The sequence below is a fragment of the Schistosoma mansoni genome, chromosome 2, assembly GCF_000237925.1.
Source record: "Schistosoma mansoni strain Puerto Rico chromosome 2, complete genome".
NCBI classification, from domain to species: domain Eukaryota; kingdom Metazoa; phylum Platyhelminthes; class Trematoda; order Strigeidida; family Schistosomatidae; genus Schistosoma; species Schistosoma mansoni.
In genome coordinates this window covers 9,457,009-9,481,805 of record NC_031496.1, presented here as the reverse complement: position 1 = coordinate 9,481,805, position 24,797 = coordinate 9,457,009, and the positions used below count along the sequence as shown (strand labels likewise).

The 24,797-nt window shown below is 30.9% G+C and overlaps 1 protein-coding gene across 1 annotated transcript in view; it reads left to right on the top strand.

The window, feature by feature from the left end:
* The window catches only part of Smp_146330 (putative phospholipase C beta), a gene marked incomplete at both ends in the record, with an annotated part of 91,637 nt that overhangs the window by 23,893 nt on the left and 42,947 nt on the right, over nt 1–24,797 (top strand). The window contains 7 exons of the mRNA XM_018795606.1: nt 7,563–7,642; nt 9,765–9,900; nt 10,257–10,357; nt 13,360–13,414; nt 14,959–15,067; nt 16,309–16,519; nt 20,738–20,799. Of these exons, the coding sequence (XP_018649902.1) occupies nt 7,563–7,642; nt 9,765–9,900; nt 10,257–10,357; nt 13,360–13,414; nt 14,959–15,067; nt 16,309–16,519; nt 20,738–20,799 (754 nt within the window). The remainder of the gene's footprint in view (nt 1–7,562; nt 7,643–9,764; nt 9,901–10,256; nt 10,358–13,359; nt 13,415–14,958; nt 15,068–16,308; nt 16,520–20,737; nt 20,800–24,797) is intronic.

Sequence of the window (24,797 nt, the reverse complement as noted above, 5' to 3'; positions counted from 1 at the left end):
TTTAATGATTATCAGTTGGTAATGAAAAGTACAATTAAACTACATAAACTTCTACGAAATACTTGATCAAGTAATAACCAATTGTTTATTTATTTCTGTATAAGTCATTTAAGTTTTAATGAGTATGTGATAAACGCTTGAACAAAATATTAGTTACGGGTTACTTTAACATTCACTAATGATTTTACAACTGACATTACACTAATAATATAACAATTAGAATCTTTTCGATACTCATCAACGATGAAATCCTTTATTTTATCATTGAAAAAATGGTAATTGTTTTCTTCGCAATAAACTTTATTTCAGACAGCAGATGCATTTCAAAATGATGAAGTAATTTAGCATTTGATGCTTTCGACTATAATAAATAAACTAAAGAGCCATGTTGTGTACTCTTCTGTAATCGCGTCATGTTTTTTTCTTCTCCTACCAACTTGTAGGATTTCAATCAGTTTTCATAGTGTTGCCAGTTTTGAACAATCGATTATTGTCAGTCTTGATCATGTTTACTAGAGCAAAATAATGTAAAATAATTTAATTCAGTAGACTTCAGTCATTATATTATTTTGTTCAATTCCTCAAACCTTATTGAATATTCATCAATAGTTGACATTATGGCATCGATAACTTTAGATCATACGTAATTTATCAATTAACATAATGTAAATGTTTTTGTGGCTACTATTCGGTTTATATTAATTGTTTTGTATTTGCAATAGTATCTCTATACTTTATCACTTTATAAATAGAAATATTTCATTGATTACATAAGTTAGTTCATACATAAATTATATCTGATAAGGATTATGAAGAATATGTTAGATATATTATATAAAATAAGACAATACTTCCTATTTAGTCAGATACAATTAGTTAATAGCATATATAGTAAAAGAAGTAAATACATTGTCTATTTTTTTTATTGATTTTGATAAAAATGCATAATTGGGTCAGTAATTAATGAACTAATATAATTGTTATGACGTTTGTTCATGTATGTATTTAATAATAATAATAATAATAATTTCATGACTTGTACAATTAATTTATTTATCATCTGAAGAGTTCATTAAAAATGTAATATACCTAAGTGTAGTCAGTTATTGTTATGATAATGACAGTTTTATAGATCGTTTTTAGAAAAAATTCTTTAGATATAAATATATTTTTATTTATTTTAATGATTGATAGATTTGTCTTTTTTTAAATTGATTTTTGTATTGGTTGTTTGGATCTTTCTATTGATGTTTGGGACTGTCGTTGATCAGTCTCTTATTGACATATGTGCGTCCTCTATAGATTTCTTCAATATTACCTTAAGTCACAGGCATTATAAGAAGAGATGGATAGTTGCTGGCAATGGAATCCAGGACTTAAACTTCGTTTCATTTGGGACTCATCAGATTGATGTGCCTGTATCATAGCGTTCACGTCCACTCCGGGACCGAACTGTACAACCTAGTGGTTATCTAAACTCAGTAACTAAGTGGATAACGCGATGGCGTTTGAAGTGACTGGCATTGGGTTTGAGTCCCGGAGAGAACATTAACTGACCAGTACCAAATAGGACGAAACGCGCGTCTTGGATCCCACTGCTAGGCACCATCTCTGTTTATCTGTCATTGTTGTTTTGTAAAGGAAATAGTGTAATACAATAAAATAATTCAGTTAATTTGTCATCTTTCAATCGTATACATATTTACATGATGTAAATGTTGCTGTGACTTTATTCTATTTCTAAAAATATATATAATGTAAACTAATTATTCTGTATGAAGGATTATAATTGTGCAACTGTTTATTCCTATAAAGAGGAAAAATATTTGAAAAAGGAATATTTTTGTCTTACCATCAGAAGTGAGATTTGTTTGATACATTTATTAAGCGGAGTTTATCAATGTAATTAAACCTTACTTTGTCTTTCCACTTGAATAATTTGATCCAGTTATTAATTAGTTTGTAGGTATCATTACCAAGTTTTGATTTGATAACTTTGAATAAATTGCTCATCGGGTAGATTGTTATAAATAAATAATATATTTGTAATATTCCAATGAGTAGAAAAATTAGATTTTTTTATTCTCTGAAGAAGTGGCTTACACTGAGTCACGAAACGTCAGAAAATCTAATTTTTCTCACTTTGTCTGTTTCGGCTGAATAAAGAGGATTACGCATTAGATTTATTTCATGGAATTCAGTATATTTACGTAAAGTTCAGTAATAGTAAGTATTAAGTCTCCAACTAATTAGTAAGGGATTTGTAACCAACAACATTCTAGTGAATAATCCAACAGAATAATCTAGTAAAAAAGGAGATCCTACCACTAACAAACCATGTATTTGTTTAGTACAAGTGTTAATACGAGTTAATACTAGTTTTAATCAACAGCATATATTTCTTTAGTGATCAACTTTAAACGTTGGAAATTTTTTTCGGTAAATTTTATTATCAGTACAAATTATATTATTTTTCCATTTTTTTTGGTATTAATTTTCTTCTTCATTAAAAGGATGAGAAGTTGACTGCTCAAATTCAAGAAAAATCTGGCAAATCATGGGATCGTATTGTAACCATATGCAGTGGTTTAGATTTGGTAAATATTAACTACACTCATATGGTAGCTAAAGATGCTGAAACCGCTTCTGTAAGTGTATTGTATTATTTGAACTTTTGTAATTTCATTGTAAGAAAGAAAAAAATTATTTTATCAATGACAATGATTATATATACCTTTTCAAATCAGTCAGTCAGTCAGCTACAACGTAGGACCAGGCACACGTATGCATTGGTCCAAAAATTTTAATTCCATTAAGTTTAGTTTAATATACATACAATTGATTGATTAGGAATGCTTAACTAATAAAGAATATACGTCTACAGTTTCTTATTCATATGAAATTCCTAATGATTAGAATAAGTTTTATAGGAATAATAAAATATAGAAATAGTGGAGTATGTGAATATCATTGTCAAGTTTAGAATTAGCAATATTGATGATTGCTTTAACATAATGAACTATTATTTGTAAATTGTTTAGTCAAAAGAAATTCTAATAGAAAACTACAGTTATTCATCTATTATGAGCTGACACATTCAGGTTGATACATCAACTTTATACACATAAATCCTTTATTATCTTGTCTTTTACTTTCTTCATAAAGACTGGTCATAACTTCCTTAACTGAAAGAGTTCTTATGGTTGTACATTTCAGTTTCCCTCATCGTTACTCGTATTTTTTTATATATGCATCTTACCCCTTTTCTCTTCCCATTCTCATTATTTTGTGTGGCGCATATATATCTGGTGCCCCCTTATACCAATATTTATGTGTTTAAATAAATAAATAAATTTATTATCTTGAAGAAATAAAAAAAGGATGGTTGCAGTGGAGTTCAACCAAGTCTGTTGTAGAGATATCAACTCACTGAAGACAATTAGTGAACGGTTGAAGTTAGACATTAACACCGTTGGATGCCGGCTCAGTGGTCTATCGGTTAAGTGCTCTAGCGCGAGACTGGTAGGTCCTGGGTTCGAATCTCGCGAGACGAGATCGTGGATGCGCACTGCTGAGGAGTCCCATAACGGGACGAAACGGCCGTCTAGTGCTTCCAGGTTTTCCCTGGTGTTCTAGATTCAATTGACTCATGATTTCAACTGTGATAATATAATTTTATTTGATTTTTCTAACTTCTCATCAGATGCTTACGACCTATGATATTTAAAAAGCGAAATCATAGAAATGGACATATTTATAAGTACGAAGGTGAACAGAGATGAATATTTTCATCATTATGTAGCGAAGATTTTAATAAATTTATTAAGTTCTTAAAAAGCTTTAACTCCTTATATCCATTCAGTGCAAAAACGTTTCATGGCTCTAAATCTATTTAGAATAGCTATTAAGATCGTTACCGAAAAAGATAAGCTAACGGAATAAAATAATATAATAAACATCTTTTGATTTATTAATTCTCTGGAAAATATTATTCATAACATATTGAAACGAATTGGTCTATATTCAAATAATAATTTGAATGAAATATCGTGGATTGGTATCACAGAGTTTACTTTGTTGCCATGTTACAACAGAAGGATTACAACGTATCTTGAAATTACATAGAATTAAATCCCTTTATGAAATAACCAACACCGTTCGAAACGCTTTCGTTCGAGTAAAGAGAAAAAATCTTTTTTATTTCTACACAATTGCATCAACATATTACGTTGGGTCGAGTGTGATACATTGTATATTGCGTAGTCTTTTTATGACTCACGCTTAGGGACACCTTTACTTGCACAAAAGACCTCTTAATATTCCTGTAAAATTGGGAAGTCAACAATAGTCGTTCATGCTATTTTTAAGAATCACCATATCGATATTGAAAATATCAAAATAATTCAGAAAGGTTTTTTTACCATTATCAAGAAAGACGAATAGGTAAGACGTCTCATATGATGCTCAGTCCATGTGCTCTCTACAAAAACGATGTCCTGGTTTTTCATTCAACTTGAACCGTTTATTCAAACAACCACATTAAATTGCACTTACTTCTCATAGCAATAATAAACATACATATTCAATTTTCAGTTCTACTCCTCGTCATTACAAATTCCATATTTTACACACCCACTAGCATACGCACAAATACACACAGTTAATGTCTCATAAAGAGTCACGGTAACCATAAATGACGTAGCATTGATATAATCAGATGTAATTTGAGTTTTCAGTATATGGTTGTGGATATTGCTTGATTTCACTGGAACCATGAATCACCACCACAACCATTGAAAACATAGCAGCACTGGAGCTAAACCATACCAATTATGAGGCAGTTATACACCGAAGACAATTGATGATGATCGCTCAATGTCGTTGATTGATTAAATCTGGACATTAATACCGTTGTATACCGGCTCAGTGGTGTAAATGTTAATCATTCGCGTGAGACCTAAGGTCATTTGTTTGACTCTCCCTTGTAGGGTCATGGGTGTGTGCATTACTGAGATTCCTGTACTTGGACGAAACTCCTATCCAGTGGTTGCAGAGTTTTTATGATTGTCTAACCTAGATGTGTGCACGATTTCAATGTTATTTGATTTTGATGTTGGTAGAACCAAGTGTTCTGCCTGTTCCTTTATACAATTTAGTGTTGATTTTATTGAATTTAGTTATTTACACTTAGTCATAAAATGTCAGGAATTGTTGTTTTTGTTCATTGGGATACTATCAAAATATCATTATTTATTTATTAATTTATTTATTTAAACACATAAACATTGGTACAAGAAAGCAACGAATATATATGCGCCACACAAATCATTCGATTTGTATGAAGGCTGGAATGCTGTATGTCGGCCTAAACCGAAGCAGGTGGTTTTCCTAGAGGGCCGCACCTCAAGCCTTTGACCTCGAGGTCTAATCCACAAGGCAGTGGGGAAACGTTATGAGATGAAATCCTATGGTAGCCGATGACCAGCAATGAGTTCATACATCATTTTTCCTTCTGGATCCTGGATTCCATGTGCACCATTGGTTTGAAGTCAGGTTATTCCAACTTCCCTAGGTGAAACCTCCATGTCGACCAACTCGCTTAGAGCGCTGGACATTCGCCTTTCGTTCTCTCGATTTCGTAAGATCGGAGAAACAAGTTTTTCTTCATGCACTCAAATTACTACACTAAGTAGTAGTAATAAAACATTTGATCGATAAACTAGGATCATTAATTAGACCACTATACTAGATCACTTCCTATACTGACACATAAATTTAATCAACAATACAGAAGCATGTACAGTGAAATCTAATGTAGACTAATCAAATGGATCAGAATCACAATATAAAAAATGTCAATTACGTCATTAATTACAGCGCGGCGTTTCTGTTTTCGTCCAGTTACCAGTCGTTAGCCTGGTGAAAATATCTTGAAATGTATTTATTCTTTATCTAAAAAAACTACCGTCCTATTATTTAGTAGAATATGTCGTATCTATTTTTATTTTGAATCAACTTTTGATTATTCATGGTATTGCAAAAACATAATATCAGTATAGGGTTGTGGAGATCGTTAAATTTTTGATTAAGATCATGAATCGATAGATGTTAGACCACCATTGAGAACCTGGAATCACTGAACGACCGTTTCGTCCCACTATGGGACTCTTCAGCAGTACGTAAGACCGAGAGTCTTGGGTTCCAAACCTGCCTGCGGGATAGTGGATACACACTGTTGAAGAGTCCTATACTAGGATGAAACGGCCATCCACTGCTTCCAGGTTTTCAATGGTGGTCTAACATCTATCGATTTATGATCTTAATCAGAAAATAATGTTTTAGAGAAAGAGATAACGGACCTTTCAACTTTACTTTTCTACCTCATTTTTTTTATTATCCTACTCAATATCGACAAGAGTTTTCTCTATTAACAAGTGAAAATAAGTAGACGACATAGTGGTAGCTAATTAATTTACCTAGATATTTATTTATTCTTTGTCAAGATCATTGTTTGTTGTGTTTCTTTTGCAATTTTTATTCTTTCTGTTCACTTATAATACAGGTGTTTTTTGTTGCTGGTTAACTGAATCTGTATAGAATTATGATGAATTTTTCTTTGCTTTTAATCATTAAATTGTACATTATTCCAGTGTGAATTCAAGTCAATTCTGATGAGTTTTTTTTGTCTTCCTCTTTGTCATATGAGTCTTTTATTAGTAGTTAGATTATATAAAACGTTGGTCTACTTAAAAAATGTTTTTCATGTGTCTATCTTCAGTGGTAATTGAAATAAATTTCAATAGGTTATGTTGTATTGTGAATTACAAACATTCATTCAAGTTTATGAATATTTTCTTAGTCAGTCAATATGCTTTAATCAATGTACGGCCTGTCATATATATGCCTTGATCTAAGTTACCATACTGTAGTAACTTGACAAGTTGAAATTAATAAGATAAGTAAAAAAATATCTAAATCTAATGAAAAAGACTAAAGACTAGAGAATTTAGTAAGGAGAGAAGAAATGAATCGGTATGTATAAAGGAATACTGAATCACAAAATGTAGAGGAAGAAAGATAAAGATTGAATGAATCTACTTCATTGTTATTAGTCTAGGGTTAAATTAGACAGCGTCACCAACCACTAATCTCGATTAACACTTGGATCTAAACAATACTCAGGTGATTAGAGTGAAACGGTTATTCAGTACTTTCAGATTTTCAAAATTCGTCTAGTCAAAATAAATTCACGATTTAAACTTTGGAAACTCTGTAATCTTCATAAATTCGCCTATATAAATAATTAGATACTTAGCAGAGCTACAACAACAATTAAATAGTGTAGTTGAAGTTAATAAATCTGAATAACAGTATAGTTGACTTACGACTTTCTCTTTTGATGAATAATAATATATTGTCCTCACTGCTTACTATCATATTACTGTAAATGTTGGCTTTAATTTGTGTTGTTCAGTGTTCAATGCTCAATTTTGTCATTATTATGTGGTCGTTACTTAAACTTCACATATTTTTTTTTTGTTATAATATCAATATCTTTTTAGTTTTGGATACAATCCCTTCGTAGTTTAACGCATAATACCAAAGCAGCTAATGTTTGCCCCATGACTCAATTAAGAAAACAGTAAGTAATATTCAATTTAATTTCTATTAAATGAAGTAGTAATGATAAATTAATCTTAGTGAAATATTTTCCCCCCCAATTTTTTATCTTTACATAGAGTAAGTAGCTTAATGGTCACTTTGCTATTGTAATGTGGAACATAAATTCGAACAACAACAACAATATCCTGGATTTCATAACATTGATAAGTTATTGGATCCTTATCGACTGAATTGGTTACTGTATGTGTTATGTATGTCTCGCTATGACGTGTCTCGCTGAACTATATTTGCTGCTGCCGAAACGGATTCGAAGAAATTTATGGCATTAAAAACTGAAAAGTTAGAGTCAGTCTATAAAGTCATTAACAGTTTACTTGAGTCATGTTGGTAGCTGCAGACCACCTATTTGATATCCGAATGTCAATCTAGATTGTTGGTTTAAGACATTAAGTGATTTAGCTCTAAATCAGTGCAGTGGAGCAGATTTATTCAATATTTTTCCTTCTCTACACTTTGTGATTCAGGATTCCTTTTTTAAATACTTCTTCATTTCACCTCTCGATTATTGTCGTTATCTATTTTTCAAAGCTATTCTACCATACCTACACTACTAGTCTTATTATACGTGGTTATTATATTGTGGCGTAAACAGTTTCAGTAAATGGACAAAAGACAGCTCATTTACTTTAGTATGTGTTATTATGTATTGTTTTTATTTTCATTTGATAAAACTGGTTATCCTCATAGCTTTGTAATTAGACTTGTTGATGAGATGTAATACTTTTTTTTAATTATACTTCATGAAGTAGTTGAAACTTGTCAGTCAGTCAGTCACAACGTAGAACTTCGTACATACGTACATCAGTTCGAGTTGCCATACCATATTAACACAGAGATGTAGTTGTCGATTCAAATCCCATAATGGTAGAAGTAGTAATGGGAAAGATTAGGAGTTGAAGATGTTATTGAAGGAGTATAATCCAGTGAAATAAATTTGGAAAGAGAAAAAGATAGAGACATGAAGAATCCAGAAGATTAGAATTTGGCAGAACACAAAAAGTGGACACACCTACACCATTGCAAACGATTTTGAGCGATGTCATTCAAGGTCTCTAACCATTGATTGCTATCATCTCGCGAATCCCAACCATGTAGTCTACACCTACCAGCATTGCTCAGTCCACTTGTCAGAGACTTCATGGATTTGTGCCACGTTTTGGTCTGGCCACCCCTAGCTTTCTTCCAACCTACTATTACGCCATGAAACATTGCACGTCGGGGCAGTTGGTGGTTGGGCATACGTAACACGTGTCCCAGCTATCTCACCTGATGAAGTTTCACTACTTCATCAATCAATTTGCCATCTTTACCTAGTACCCATTTCCTAACGACTGCATTACTTACTCGGTGATCCCAGGATATACGAGCATTGAAACTTGTATTGTCATCTCATTATAATCATTTATGAATATACAGTTAGTTCTGTATCGGGAAACGTCATTTGTAATTGTCCTCTCCAAAGAAATTTCAGCTTGACTCTTTACATTACATCTTGAAATATAAAATAATCATTATTAGTTTCGTTAATTTTTTGAATTTATGTTTACATTTACATATGTAAATATAAAAGTGTACATCCATGTTTACATTTATGATAAAAACCGTTTACTTAAAGCTCTAGTATATCATTGATATATTTTTTATCTACTAAGTTCTACTGAATTTAAGGATTAGTAAAAGAGTTATTGACATAAAAATGAATCATTTGTATATCTTCTTGATTACATTTGAATTTTCTAGAAAAGAAATATTTACGCATAGATTTTATACAAAACGTTTTGTAGGTTTGCCGGATTTATTAAATAACTTTACAGGGGCTTGAAGAGAGAGAGACTAGAGTTCTATTATCTTATATTCTTGATATGCGGTGTGTTAATTAACTTATTTAATATTAAAATTGTATGATCAAATAGATGAGGACGAAGTGTAGTTCATATGATATTTGTAAATGAATAGATTGTTCAATAGAGCCAAAAAAAGTGATCTATACAGCGAATAATTATCTAACCATCTTTCTCTTTTTTAAATTTACTCAATTCTGAATTTGTTTTTTTCTTAAAAAAATTATTTTTCTATTTTAGTTGGCTACGACTTACATTAACTTTGAATGCTCGTAATCGAATTCCTGTCCGTGTAATTATGAAGACATTTGCCTCAGGTCGTAATGAACGAATTGTATATCAAAGTTTAAAAGATTTAAATTTGCCTCATGGAAAGGTATGCTTTAAAATTTCTTTTTGCTTGTTATAATGATAATAATTGTTATTTCTTTGATTATAATTTTCAGTTTAGGGCTGTGTAGATTGTTTAGTTATATTAAAATCATGAACTGATTAATATTAGACCACCGTTGGAATTCTGGAAGCTCTGAACGGCCGTTTTATTCTAGAATCCACGATGTTGGTCAACCATTTTTTATTGTCTTAGGTAGGTAACTGTCTCACAATCGAGACTGAGGCGGAGAGGCTGCCCAGCGCTTCCAGGTTTTCAATAGTGCTCTAACATTGATCTGGTTTCAGTGTAATTAGTATTATTGTTACTCTTAATTTGTCGCGCATTTTTTCAAAATTTAGAATGATGATATTGATCCAAATGAATTCCCATTTGAAAAATTCTACGAATTATATCATAAAATATGTCCTCGTACGGATATTGAAGATTTATTTAAATCTCTGTAAGTCCATATATCAGTAGTTAATTTTTTCAGTGTTCTGCCTTATTTTTTGAGTATATTTTGAATATATTTCTTTACTACTTATTTTACTGTTACCCTGTATTAAATACATTAAAATAATTTAAATTCATCAAACATAGGTATTATGAACTATTTTAAGTTGGATTTAGTGAATTCGTAAATCTTTCATATCATGTCCTCCAGTGATCATAAGACGTCATCTCCTAATATTATTTACTATCGCTTATTATATACCAAGCAAACGTGATTGTCCTTTAGAATGTTGTTTTTTTCTTTTTACGTTTAAAAACAAAACCTTTTTCCCTTTTGGATGATAATTAAATTTATTTCACTGTAAGCTGTTATCCTATTCTCAACTGACGAAGAGTTTACAACTTCCCTAGGGATTACATTTTAATTGTTATTTAATACGAAAAATTAGTATTAAATTTTAATCGATCTTTTCCCCTCATCTGTGTGGCGTCATTATTACCAGTTGTTATTTTACTGTCATTAAAATAGTTCACCAGATCTTAGGATCTGAGCAAATTTCCAATTTTTCGTATAATATGCACTTGCTTGATTATCATACATAGAGTCCCTAATCCTGCCTATGAATTACATCTTTCATGATCAAATATGGCCTGAAATCCACTAGTAACCACCTAGTGCTTTTATTTTCCTAATGTTATGTGTAGTCAATTATAGCCTACCATAAATTACTATAATTTTTTCGTTTAACAAACACTGTCAAATTATCTTTCTAATGCTCTAGGGGTGCGCTGTCAAAATACCATGTCACGAAAATGATTTTCAAACTATTTGAATTTTTATCTTTCATTATTTAGTTGATTAGAATAGTTTGTATCGAAATTTGCAGAGATTTTCTACAATCATCGACTGTATCACATAGTGTTAGCTGATTAATTATTATTCAAAATCATTTTGATTCGTGTAAAAGATAAGGGACGAGTATACTGCTCAGCAGTTCGTTCCGTTGTAATTTATGGCTGCGAAAAGTGGCCATTCAGAGTAGACGATACTCGACAGTTACTGGTGTTTGACGATGGATGCCTTAGAAATATTGCTCGTATCTGCTGGGATCACCGGGTAAGTAATAGTGAGGTTAGACGCAGGGTATTAGGTAATGATGGTAAATCAGTTGAAGTTGTGAGTCTTCATTGACTGAGGTGGTTGGGCCGCGTATTATGTATGCCTGAACACTGATTATCACGACGCGCTATGCTGACTAGTATTGGGGATGGTTGGAAGAGAGTTAGAGGTGGTCAAACCAAAACGTGGCATCAGTGCTTGAAGTCACTAACTTCTAATGTGAGCCATGTTGGTAGATGCAGACTACCTGGTTGGGGTCCGCGTGACTATCGTAATCAATGGTTGGATACTCTGTGTGACATGGCTCAGAATCGATCACAATGGCGTAGGTGTATACACTCTTTATCTTCCCTTAAACCTTGAGATTAAAATTGCTTCATATCTTTCTTCCTTCCTATACTATATCCTTTTATACAATCTTTCTTTTATATATTGCCACCACTAAATTAACTACTTTTATGAATTTGGTTTTGATCTTGTTGTGTTAATGAGGTATGGCAACTTGGACCGATGTATATATGTGCCTGGTCCTACTTCGTAGCTGACTGACTGACTGACTGATTCGTGTACAGTTGATAAGTGTATTATCACGGTGGACTGTTGGTTTCATATTTTGAGATTGATTGTCAAATTATAAAAAAAACTAAGTTCACTAACGCACTCTATCTACGTTATCCATGTCTAACATAATTGTTTTTAGAATTTTAACATTGTATTAAATGTAACACTTGACGGCTAAATCTTTATTGATTATGAATTAAACAGATGGAAGTTCACGTTTTTCTTCTCCCAAGTTATTTACAACTAGTTGTTATTGTTCTTTCGAATACTTTTTACAACCTTATTTTCGTCTGATTTGTATCATTTATTGTACCACTTAAATTTAACACTAGTTTTCAATATACTATGTTTAATTAGGGCAAAAGTTCTTCTTGCTTTATTTCCCGATTTAGCCTACATCTTGTAATAAAGAACTTAATTATTATATAATTAATTTGTAATACAATATTTCAACGATGTCTATGTTTTTGCTTATTGGAATGTGCTTCTTGCCTATAAAAAAAAACAATTCTTCACTTCTACTATTTATCATTTCAATGTTTCTCCATCCCAATAAAATTATCCAGTTGTCGCCTTATTGTTTTGGCTAATATATGTTAAAAATTTTCTTATGTTTCATAGAAACGATTCCAAATTAACAACAAAATTACAATTTCCATTTAATTATGAACAAAGTGGCTAGTTTAGGTCATCTAAAATACAAAAGTATACTCATGGTAATCCAATCCGTTTCTGCAAACAATAATAATAATAATAATAATAGTAATATAGAACTGCGTGAAATCGGTTATAAACTTGTCATAAATCGTTTGATTGGTTGATTCGATTTTCACTTTAATTAATTCAATACATTTAATTCATTTAACGTATGGCAACTTCAACTGATACACATTTATGTTACATTCAGAATTATTTATCACTGATATAACTGACTGATTGATAACTGGTTTAGGGTTAGATTGTAAATTCAACTTTGTTATTCGTCTAGAATATTCATCTTTAGAGTAAATTACAAATTAATGATGTTAGTATTTTAATTTCTTATAGTATAATTCTGTTATTGACTTTCTTTCCTTTTATATTACATTTCACCAACAAAACTGTTAGTATAATTTTATTTAATTAACCGTGTAATATGATTTCTTTCAGTCTTCAATCATTGTATTCTAACATCGGATATATTTTCACTTTCATTAATATCTTGAATAATAATAATAATAAGTTTGTGACTACAAAGTTAAATATACCTACTTCTATTGAAGCGATCTAGGCTATCGAATTCATTGAAAGTTTTTTTAAAAATATGTTTTCATATTTTCTTTCTGTAGATCGAATGGCAAAAGTCATATACATGCAGATAAAATGATAGAATTTCTTAATGAAGTAAGTTGATTAGTTGGTAATATTTACGATTCTCTGGTTTGGTATTAAATAAAACATCACTATTGTTGTATTTGATCTTTCTCTTAAGAAAGATTTTTTTTTTTCATTTTTACCAAATATACTTACAATTGATTGATTGATTGATGGGTAGAGATTGATCAAATAGCTTATTGGCTATGTCGTTAGATGTGACACTGGATGATGTATGTTTAAATTTAACGTGTAGCATTAGTTCTCTTTAGATTGTAGGCACGTATTACCAGCTGAGTTTCAGCTTGGATCAAATCTGCGTTCAAATTCTTCCAACTATCTTTAACTCAAAGATATGTCATAAAGTGCATCGCCATAATGGGTCATTTAGACCATCGGCCATATTGTATTATTATTTATATAACTTGGCCGGGATTAAGGATTGGATAAGATAATATTTGTTATAACTTTAGTGATCAATAAGTAGGAGTTTTGTTTTGATTATAATTTATTTTTCTCTTTAAATTTGTCATTACCATTCAGTTGACATTATTTCCTATTAAGTTGAACTTGTCTACTATAAATAAAGCTACAGTTGACAATGTTGACCATAAAGAGATCACATCACTTGTTTTGTGTAATTTGTTTACGCATACTATTATTAATGGTAGTAATAGTAGCTATAAAAAACAACTTTTCTATGCATCAACTAAATGAAAAATGTATACGACTGTTGCTAAATAAATAAAATATTCAGTTGATTACATTTTCATTTAAGCAGTAGGTTTTAATTAAAAGGAAACGTATGTATTAGCGACGACAAATATCTGCATTATGGAGAATATTTAACAGATCGGTTCATGATCTTAATCAAAATTGTATGGTGTTTGCAATTTATTGATTGGTAACTTCATGTTTTGTTTCTGACTGACAGGTTTGCTAATTTATGTAAAATTCTTTACCACAGAATATTGTTAATATTGTAATATTATTATTATTGTAATATTATAATATTAATATTGCTAATATGTAGTTATTCTAGTTATAAAACTGCCCATAGTTCATGCAAAAGAACTAACTACGGTTCTCAACTATTATAAACACCTAAAATTTGTAAAACCATAACCATTCAGGTACATCCAGCTGACTTGTCTCAAATAAGATGCAACGTGTTTTCTGGATTTCACTACTAGTCACTATTTATCTCTGCTTACAATAACTGGTAGCGTTCAAGATTCTACCAGAAATACGGTGATTTATGTTAAGGAAATCGAATATCGGAGTACACAAGATTTCTAGTTTACCAGAAAGCAAAAAATAAGTGAATAAACGGACAATTGTTGCTATGTTTTTCATTACCGTAGAGAAATTCCCTATTTTTAGTAGTTCCTTTGATTGAAACAAACATTCAATAAGATAGGTTATCAATAGTAAAACAGTGCCATAGAGCTATTTGTTATGTTCGAAGTTACACATATAATTTATCAATCTGGAAATTTACTCACTATTTCTTATGCTATCAATACATTCTCTTTGAATTTATGATTGATTTTTCTCTGCTTTTATTTTCATAGACTCAACGTGATCCTCGCTTAAATGAAATTCTCTATCCATTTGCTAACAAACAAACTATTAAGTATATTCAAGAAAATTATGAAACACAAGAAGAATTCAAAAATACTGGTAAGTTGGGAAAGAAGACATTTTCATTTTAGGTCGTATATTCCTTTTGCCTTTGATGGATCTTCAGAAATTTGAATCTCATCAATTTCTCTCACCAGCTAATTGGCACATTAAGACGGCAAATAAGTAGTATGAACGACAAATAAATCAGGAACATAATATTAGTCGAGATGACTGCTAAACTTAGAGAATATACTTGGAAAATAGTGGGTAAAATCATGAAACGAAAATTGTGGAACAATTTAACACATGAAGTTTAGTGAAAGATAAAAAAGGTGATCATACTTTTATTCATGCAACAGATTTCTGTGTCGAGATGGCCAACATACAAGTAAACATTTACATTTTACACCCGATAACTTTGTCGACTGACTCCTTATCATAAACTGGTCAATTGTAATATTTCACAGACTGGTCGTAGGCTAGGCAGCACGTTACATATTGGTGGACGATGGTTGAATATGCATCGTGTTTATATATCACAGGGTCATCGACTATTATACTGCTAAATGATTAACTCTGGAGACATTTGTCTAATTTTCCATACCTTTGTTACTTTTTAGTAATTGTATTTTTGGCTTTCATATCTATTATCAATGTCTCCTAACGATACTATTATGTTTGTCATGTATGGTTTGATTAAAGTTTCACCTGAGTCTGTAGCTTTAACAAGTGTTCGTAATATTATTAATTATCATATCATCATTTCGAATTGATTTTTTTCTCTTTTTCTGGACTTAAACTGGGTTTATTTTTTTAACTAATATTACATACACTATCTATCAGACACAATATTTAAATGAACATTAAGTTTTAGTTACATTATAGTGATTAAACGTTATCTCATCACGGAACTTCATACATATGGGTACATACACCCAGGCACTGACTCCACAAAATGAAACTGTTCCCTTCAAAACGTAATCGTATTTGATTTTTTATTACAAACGTGTATATTAATACTGTTGTTTAAATGAGAAGGCTTTTGTAGCTTAATTTCTAATGTATTTTTCAGTTTCTCTTCTATCCTGTATTGCAAACAAATGTGTGATGTAAACTCCTTACCTTCTGTTGTAATCATAGTCTGAAAAATCATTTATTTCATTATAAAATTATCTTTGGTTTCTCTACTATAATTTATTATACCTAATCATTTGGTTAAATTATTTCTTCTCGTTGTTGTTCTTCTTTATTTATCTTATTTATTCTCCTTTTCAATCTTTTTTCTTTTAAATCCACAGATGAAGTATCCATTGAATGCTTTTATCGTTATTTAATGTCTGATGATAATGCATGTGTATTTTTGGACAAGTTAGATATTTATCAAGATATGGATCAACCACTCAGTCATTATTATATTAATTCATCACATAATACGTATTTGATTGGACGACAATTTGGTGGTAAATCATCTGTTGAAATGTATCGACAAGTATTATTGGCTGGTTGTCGGTAAGTTAGTTTTAATTTTGGTTTTAATTAAGGATTATCTATTGCAATTATCATTAGCTTCCAGTTTGTAGTGATTTTAAATTATTGACATTAAAATAGTAAGCAAACTTATGTTTGTTTATTACATTTTTAGCTTTAGGTTTGGTGTAAGGACTAGCAATACTACCTTCCCTCTTTTTAGACTGATCTACTGTATGTAGTTGAGGTGAGGTGTCCACTTGTTGATAAAAGTCAAGTGTTCCAACTAATTAGATTACCACTCCGTAGGCTACACTAATACAATACAGAAGTAATGATTGTATCTTAAATTGTAATTAAAATATTGGCAACAGTTATATTTGTCTCCTCGAAAAATGGATCATTGTAGTGAAAAAAAGCTGGAAAATCATTTAGAGAACAATTTTAATTCACTTTTGTTTTGTATAATACTTTCTTTAACATTATTTTTGTTTAAATTTAGTAGCCAAACTTACAAGTGGATATTATTCTAGAGAGTATCATTAAGTATGATGTTTTTTACCTTATTATAGCTTATTATCTTAGACGAATGAAAGTATATAATGAACTTTGATGAACTCAAGTTTCATATACTCTTTCTATCTGTCCACTAAAGTGTGTAAACATGTTGTCACAGAACTGTGTAAACAGGACTATTTTCTCAAACTTTTATCCGTTTAGAAACATATCACTTTATAGACCATTCAACCTTATATACCTAGCTGTCAAAATGGATTTGTTGTTATAGGTTTGTGAATGTTTATTTCCTTTCTTCTCTTCAACCTGTTTTCTTTTTTTTTCTTTGGTGTTTTCACGTACAGTTATACTTTCTAAAAAGTAAACATGAAATGTTATTGTTTTAAAATACAGTGTTATTGTCTATTTCTATGTTGAAATTATACCTTCTGCTGTCAAGCATTCCACTTGTGATCAGTATGTCGACATAATTAGCATACACAACTGTATGATTACTCAACGTCTCATCCTTTTGACGCAATAGCTCCAAAAATTGTAAAGGAAACGTGCTCAGTACCAATCTACAGTGGTCACTTATTGGTTGTCAATTTCATCTTACCCTTATTATTCAATCCAACTAACACCTAACCTTTTATAAATCTTGTGCATAAACTTGAAAGTTTTTGATTGCATCTTATTATTACCAGTATCGTTGTTATTCACTTTGTTTTTGTTTATCCCTTACCTTTGTGGTTACTATTTTTACTTTTGTTCACTGATCATTAATACAAGTTCTATTATGAATATTAATAAAAGCTGTGTTGTTTATTCGAATTTCCTGCTTCAAAAACATACAATCAAAGTACGTTAATAACAGTTCAAAGTTATCCCAGGCTTTTTTAAACGTTAGTATCTTAGCATTATCAGTAAATTTGGGGATTGTTTTATTGATATCATGCTTTATGTAACTATTGGTCCGCATGAATTACAACACTTTCTGACGTCAACTAGATGAATTCGCTGTTTTAGTAGGATCAATGGTTTTTGACCAACTAATTTCTCAGTCGTAATATAGATCTTTTTCAATTTTCTGCACATAAATTTTTGCAAACAATTCCTATTCTTAGGGTATTATGGAAAAGAAATACCATAATAAATACAATAAATCATAAGAAGCCGACTGAAAGTCGGTGTTTTCTAAGTTTACAGGTGTTTTTATTTCCTAGCTTTATGACATCTTCTGGACGTATCCGATAGTTTTCTACACCCTTTAGCTAGTCGATAGCTCATCCTAGTATTTACGTGCTTATATGTTTGGTTAGAATTATAGCTGTACGTAAATTATGTTAAAGATTTATAATATATTAGTTGACTATATATATCTACTAAAACTTTGGTAGGTGAGGTAACATTCTCACCTATAACTCAATGAATTAAATTTACGAATGTTTGAGTTATTTGTATATTATTTAATCTATCCGTTTGTCTTTAGTGGTTAGCGGAACTTAGCTGTATGATGAAAATTAAAAAACCCAATGTGGAACTACATTTCTAAATAAATGTTATAATTTTCTGATTACTGAAGCCGTAGTTAGAAGATACGGGTTCAAATCTGCAAACAAATTATTGACAGACGACTAATGCAATCATACCGCTTCTCTGCTTTACTTATTTTTCACTTATAATTGTCATTGTAGAAATCTTTTTTGGTGCGTTCACCTTTATAAGTATAATTATTTGAAATTAGTTTTGTAAACCATTTGATAGTAACAAAATAGAACGCTATCCTGTTCAAACCATCATCTACTTATCATACATTGTCTTTTATTTAATTAGTTAATAAATTAAGTCTGTTTTATATGTGTTTGGGTTAGGGTGGATCGGATTTAAAACTAACACTTCATTAATTAATTTAGTTTTCTTAGCAATTATGTTATTTCCAATCCTTCTTTCTCTGCTTAATCGAAATTTAATCATATTTTTTGTTTATGCACAAAATCTTTTCTTTCCACACCCATCGATAAATGATGTTTCATAAATTAGCTATTCTCACTTTTGTATACCTTATCTTTATTTCCTTAGTATAAATTTATTGAACAAATCGGTTGAATACCCAATAAAAACAACTTTCAGTTAAAAAATATATATTTATGAAAAGGAGTCTGATATTCGGATATAATGATGATTAATTTGTACGTTGTGATGTACCTTATTCTAATTGCGACATAATACTTTCATGTGTTTGTTGATTGCTTTATCTTCAAATTGAATTCTGGTCCACTTGTGACTACTAGAGTATGCCTTAAATTGTTGTCGGATTTACTAGTTCATATATTGAATTCAAGTCTATTACATCTCCGTATCACAGATATACGAGTAGAATACGTTGTTTGTTTTCCTTGTTCCACCCAACATAACGTACATTGAGGTGATTAGATCTGCATTCCTTTCTGTTATACCTATTTCATTTTCTTTTATTTTGTAGTTCTTTTGTTCTTTTATCATGATCTCTATTGTAATCTCTTGATCTTTCATCATACTTCCTGTTAGTTAGTTAGTTAACATGATTCATGTTTTTAGCTCTCATGTAAGTGATTATATGTGGGTTTATTTTTAGGAAAAAATAACTCAGAATGACTGTGATTTAGAAACCAATAACTAAGTAGTTACATGGACTACTCTTTTCTGTATTCCGGATTAATAGTGATTATCAAAATAACTTATCAATGTGATATTTACCATTTAACTATATAAATGCAAAACTCTTTGAATCTTTTCAGAAAATTTATCTGTTCCAAATGTTAGTTAAAACAAATCACCTTACATAAAAAACCATACACATGTACACATGTATCTACACGAATTGAATGTTGATATTGCATACTTTTCTCGTTGATAAATTTTAAATAAAGCAAGAACAAAAAATAATTAAATAATGCAAATTCATTTATTTCATGGATTCCTTTCAGCTACTCATCGTTTAGAAAATAATAGTATTAGTCATCTAAAAGTAGTAAACATACTTTATGTCGCAATGCCAAAAATGTTCTCATCAGTGAAGTGTAAGTAAAAATGACGACAAGTATGTAAAAATAACTAGAAACGTTTGCCTCAAGGGAATACGTCAGGTACTGTAGATATTCTGGAAGTAAACATTCATAAATATGGGTAACTGGGGAAAATTTTATGTTAAAAATTACTTAATAAATGCTACAAAAGAAAGAATTGATTATAAATGTTAGGCAAGTGAAACTTAAAATTCAAGAAAAGATGATTAAAATGAGTGTATAATTGCAAAAATGAGTTAGCTGTTACAGGACTGTGTTGGTAATTGAGGTCTTTATAGTAGTGCATGGCTGACAGCATTATCCTATAGAACGTATACATCCGATTTGTTTTTTAAAAGCAATAGATTCTGTAAAATGCAACAAGTTTAAATTTGTTTGTTTACTAATGATTTTGAAATGTTAGTTGTATGCCTCCAAGTAGATGACAAGCGAGTACATAGTAGGAAGCATGTCGACTAAGTGATCCTAGTTATTAAGAAATGTGCTCGCAGACGCGAACATTAACTTCCATTTTCTGTTACTTTAGCTCCTATAACTTCCGAAACAAATCCTTTACTTGAGTGTATATCTGTCTGATTCTCTGCGTTCGTATTTTACACCGGGAACGAAGATTAATTAAAATTATTTATGGTTGCACAGTGATTTTTTTACTACACTTTATTACAATTTTTTCAATTTTTCTGGTCATCATTTCAAGATGTATTGAATTGGATTGTTGGGATGGTCGAGGCGAAGATCAAGAACCAATAATCACGCATGGTAAAGCAATGTGTACCGATATACTATTTAAGGTAAATTTCAATCAAGTAACTTGATTTATTTTATTGATGTGTGAAATTTTCTTTCTATTCCTTTTTTTATTACTAAAATTATCTTTTTTGCCTTCTGGTACTTTTTTTCCTACATTTATTTTCTGCGAAGCATAAGTTAACTTTTCGTTTTGTTGTTCTTGTTAATAAGAGTTTCTCCCTGTTAGTTTCATACTGACCTTTGTGTACAAAAATTACCCTTTTTTCCTAAACAAAATTATTTTTTACTTGGAATTTGACCTACATTCACTTGGTGATGATTTTCCTTCCTTTTCTCGGTAATTATTTGCATAATCTATTGCTTGTTTGTTTATTTGCTATTCGGTCATCTTTTGGAGTAAGTGTTTACTTATATAGATATAGGTATATATTTCTTAGAATTGACTCTTAAACGTACAATTTGTCACCATGTTTGTGAATAAAGAAATGAAAGTAAACTATAGTGTTTATTGATGTCAAAGATTATATTTTAATTCCAACTAAATGAATGATCAATGACAACTTCCATTGATGTACTGATGTGCCGAGGTTCTGCATTTCACCTAACTGACTTGCTGAATGATTAAAGACTAGTAACAAAAATTATATTATATTTTTTTGATATCTCAACTGTGATGATACTGATTGACGAGAGTTTTAGTCCCAGAGATCACACTATTTAAACGATGGCAGGAACCCAGATTCGCTGATTTTAGTGACTGTTCGGATACAATAGAACTGGCACAATTCATCTATTTAAACCGATAAACACTAGACTGCTATTTCTTGTTTGTTTTGTCTTCTCATAGTGTGCATTAATAATATCATACGAGGTAAAGCTGGAAACCTTCAGTTCTCAGAATAAGCAGAAATTATACGAATCAAGCACTAGTAACCAGTTTAACACCTAATCAACTGTACCCTAACATCGTGACCTTTCCCAATACTTTCTACGCTGAAAAATTATCGGTAGTCCGATCGGTTTTCCTTCATTAAAATTTAAGTTATTAGGACTCGCATTGTAATAATTTTCCCTATTTTTATTCCTTTCTCAATCGTTTAATACATGAATAATATATTAGCAGTGTTTTTGGTTGACTGATAATATTTGAAATTTTGAAGAACATTTCAGTTACTTCAAGCTCACAAACACCTTATTACATGAATTTCTCTTAATAAGATATCTTATTTCGGTAACACTATTGTGCTATTTATCCTATATCTAAAGGTTTATTTTCTTGATTTACCAATGTATTGACATTGTCATTTTGAATAGTATACCTTCGTTGAATAGTTCTCACGTGTTTATTCGTTGTTAAACATAGTAAATCTTTTGATTGATTAAAATGTATTATTCTGTGACAAAGAAAGCGATGAAGATAAGAAATCAACTTAATATCTTGTAATTAGTATTATGTTACCAACCTCTAAAGTATTCAGTATTCTTTTCTCTAATTAGTCTACAATTTTCTATTTATGCTGAACACTTCAGTAGCGTTAAGATTGTTTATCATATTGTTATGTTGTTTGCACATAATGTCTACTTTGATGATAATGAGTTATTGAACTATTACTATTAATAGTTTTATTATATTTGGTAGATATCTGAAATATTTAACACTAATATTATTTGTATTAGACGAATATGGGACAAATGTTAACTAGAAAGAATTTCGTAGCGTTGAATGAATAGCAAAGTTTTTTTTTGAAAAAGTACATTGCTTTCTATTCATTGTATTCATTTCACATCAATAATTTGATCATACTAGAATGGAATAAATTTTTATTTCGTTCTTTCATTTTCTTCTTTTTGGATGTTATTTTTTTGTCATTCCAATTGATTTGGAAACACTACTTATTTATTATTATCAGAATGGGTTTTAGTATTTTCATAGATCGAAGCGTGAGTCAATTAAAGCTAGACCACCATGGAAAACCTGGAAGCACTGGACAGCCGTTTCGTCCTATTGTGGGACCACTCAGCAGTGCGCATCCACGATTCCGCACTTGCGAAATTCGAACCCAGGACCTACCAGTCTCGCGCCAGAGCACTTAACTGATAGACCACTGAGCCGTCCGTCCAGTGCTTCCAGGTTTTCCCTAGTGGTCCAGCTTCAATTGACTCACGCTTTCAACTATGAAAATACTAAATGTCCACAAAAGCCCCTTGTGATAATAATCATATGCTCACTGGTGACTGACTTCGAGAGGTAAATCCAGGAGTCCTAGTGAGAAGCAGTGACCAGTGTAGTTCAAACCAGGTCTGATGTGAGATGAAGACTCACTGTAGACAATTGGTGAACGGTTGCTTAACTTCGTGGATTTGGGTGGAGTTAGACATAAACACCATCGAATGCTGGCTCAGTGGTCTGTCGGGTTCGAATCTGGCGAGGCGAGGTCGTGTGTGCTCACTGCTGAGGAGTCCCGAAATAGGACGAAACGCTCGCCCAGTACTTATTTATTGTTTTTTTTTCATTTCATAGTCTACTAATACTACTGATCAGTAATGTATATGATGCCTTAAAACAGTTATTTATGTGTAAACATATTAAAGTATTCTGCTTTTCACAGTACTAATAGTAGTAGTAATAATAATAATCATATGTTATGAGAGTAGACAGTGACAAGGAAATAAAATAAACGTTCAGTGATATCAAATTACCTAATTGATTTAAATAGAGGTACAACTTCAAATTTATTACTGAAATATTTGTTTGTTACTTTTCTTAATTTCTAATTTTCTAAAAAGAGAATGTAACATTTCACATGTCAAAAAACTTTTATAATTTCCATAATCATTTTATTTAATTAATTTCAATATGGATTATTTATGATATATGTGCCTGATAGCCCATATTCACCTAATTGAAGGTAATCAACTCTTATACTTCATGGTAATTATTTATCCAGTTCACTTGTTCCGTATACAGTACATCATCAAAACTAATTACATAAAAAAGTGGACATAATTTTGAGTTTTATTTCTAGGTCAATGTGTACACGAAAGATATTTACAAGAGAAAGAAAATAATAATAATAGAATCAATAAGTTTGACCTTTAGTGAAATAATTTACTAGGAATTAATTATGTGTTTTTATGAAGGTATGTTTTTTAAGTTTTTGTTACGAATCATTGAATACTAGATATTAATAATTGTTGGGTGCTTTTAAGTAGTTTGTACTTATAGTCTTGAGTAACATTGAATCATTTCGCAACAGTCACAATTTCTAAACCTTTTAAGTTAGAATCCAATATTATTGATATTGTTGTTCAGTTTTGGTCAATTTTTAATTAATTTCGAACTTCAAACTATGTTTTTATCTGTAAATTATTTGACATTACTGTTTACCGTTTTGGAGGAAAATATATAAAGAAACAATCTTAAATCCAGTAGTTGAATTATGAGTCAACGTAAGCTAGACCATCTGGAAGCACTGAATAGCCGTCTCGTTCCAGCATATGACTCCCCAGCAGTGAAAATTCCCGATCCCGCACTCGGGACTCGAATCCAGGACTCTCGGCCTCACTCGCGAACGCTTAACTCCTAGACCACTAAGCCGGCATTCAACGGTATTAGTGTCTAACTTCAATCGATCCATGATCTTATGCAATCTTTCATTAATTGTCTTTGGCGGCTAACTATTTCACACCCGACACGGCTTGGACTTCACTGGTTACGGCTTCTCACTAGAACTACAAAAAATCCATCTTGAAGCTAGTCACTTTTGAACACATGATAATTATGATCAGAATAGAGGTTTTTCAATGGCAATCTAGCTTACATCGACTCATGAATTCAACTATTGAAATTACTACAAACTTCACAAACCCGCATTCTGATCATAATTTTAAATTCAGTTATAAGTCATCATCAGATTACTACTTACTGGGTTATTTTTTGTAAAAACGTTTGCATATTTTGTCAATAATTTACAAACATTCTTGAGCTGATATCAGTTTGTAATGAG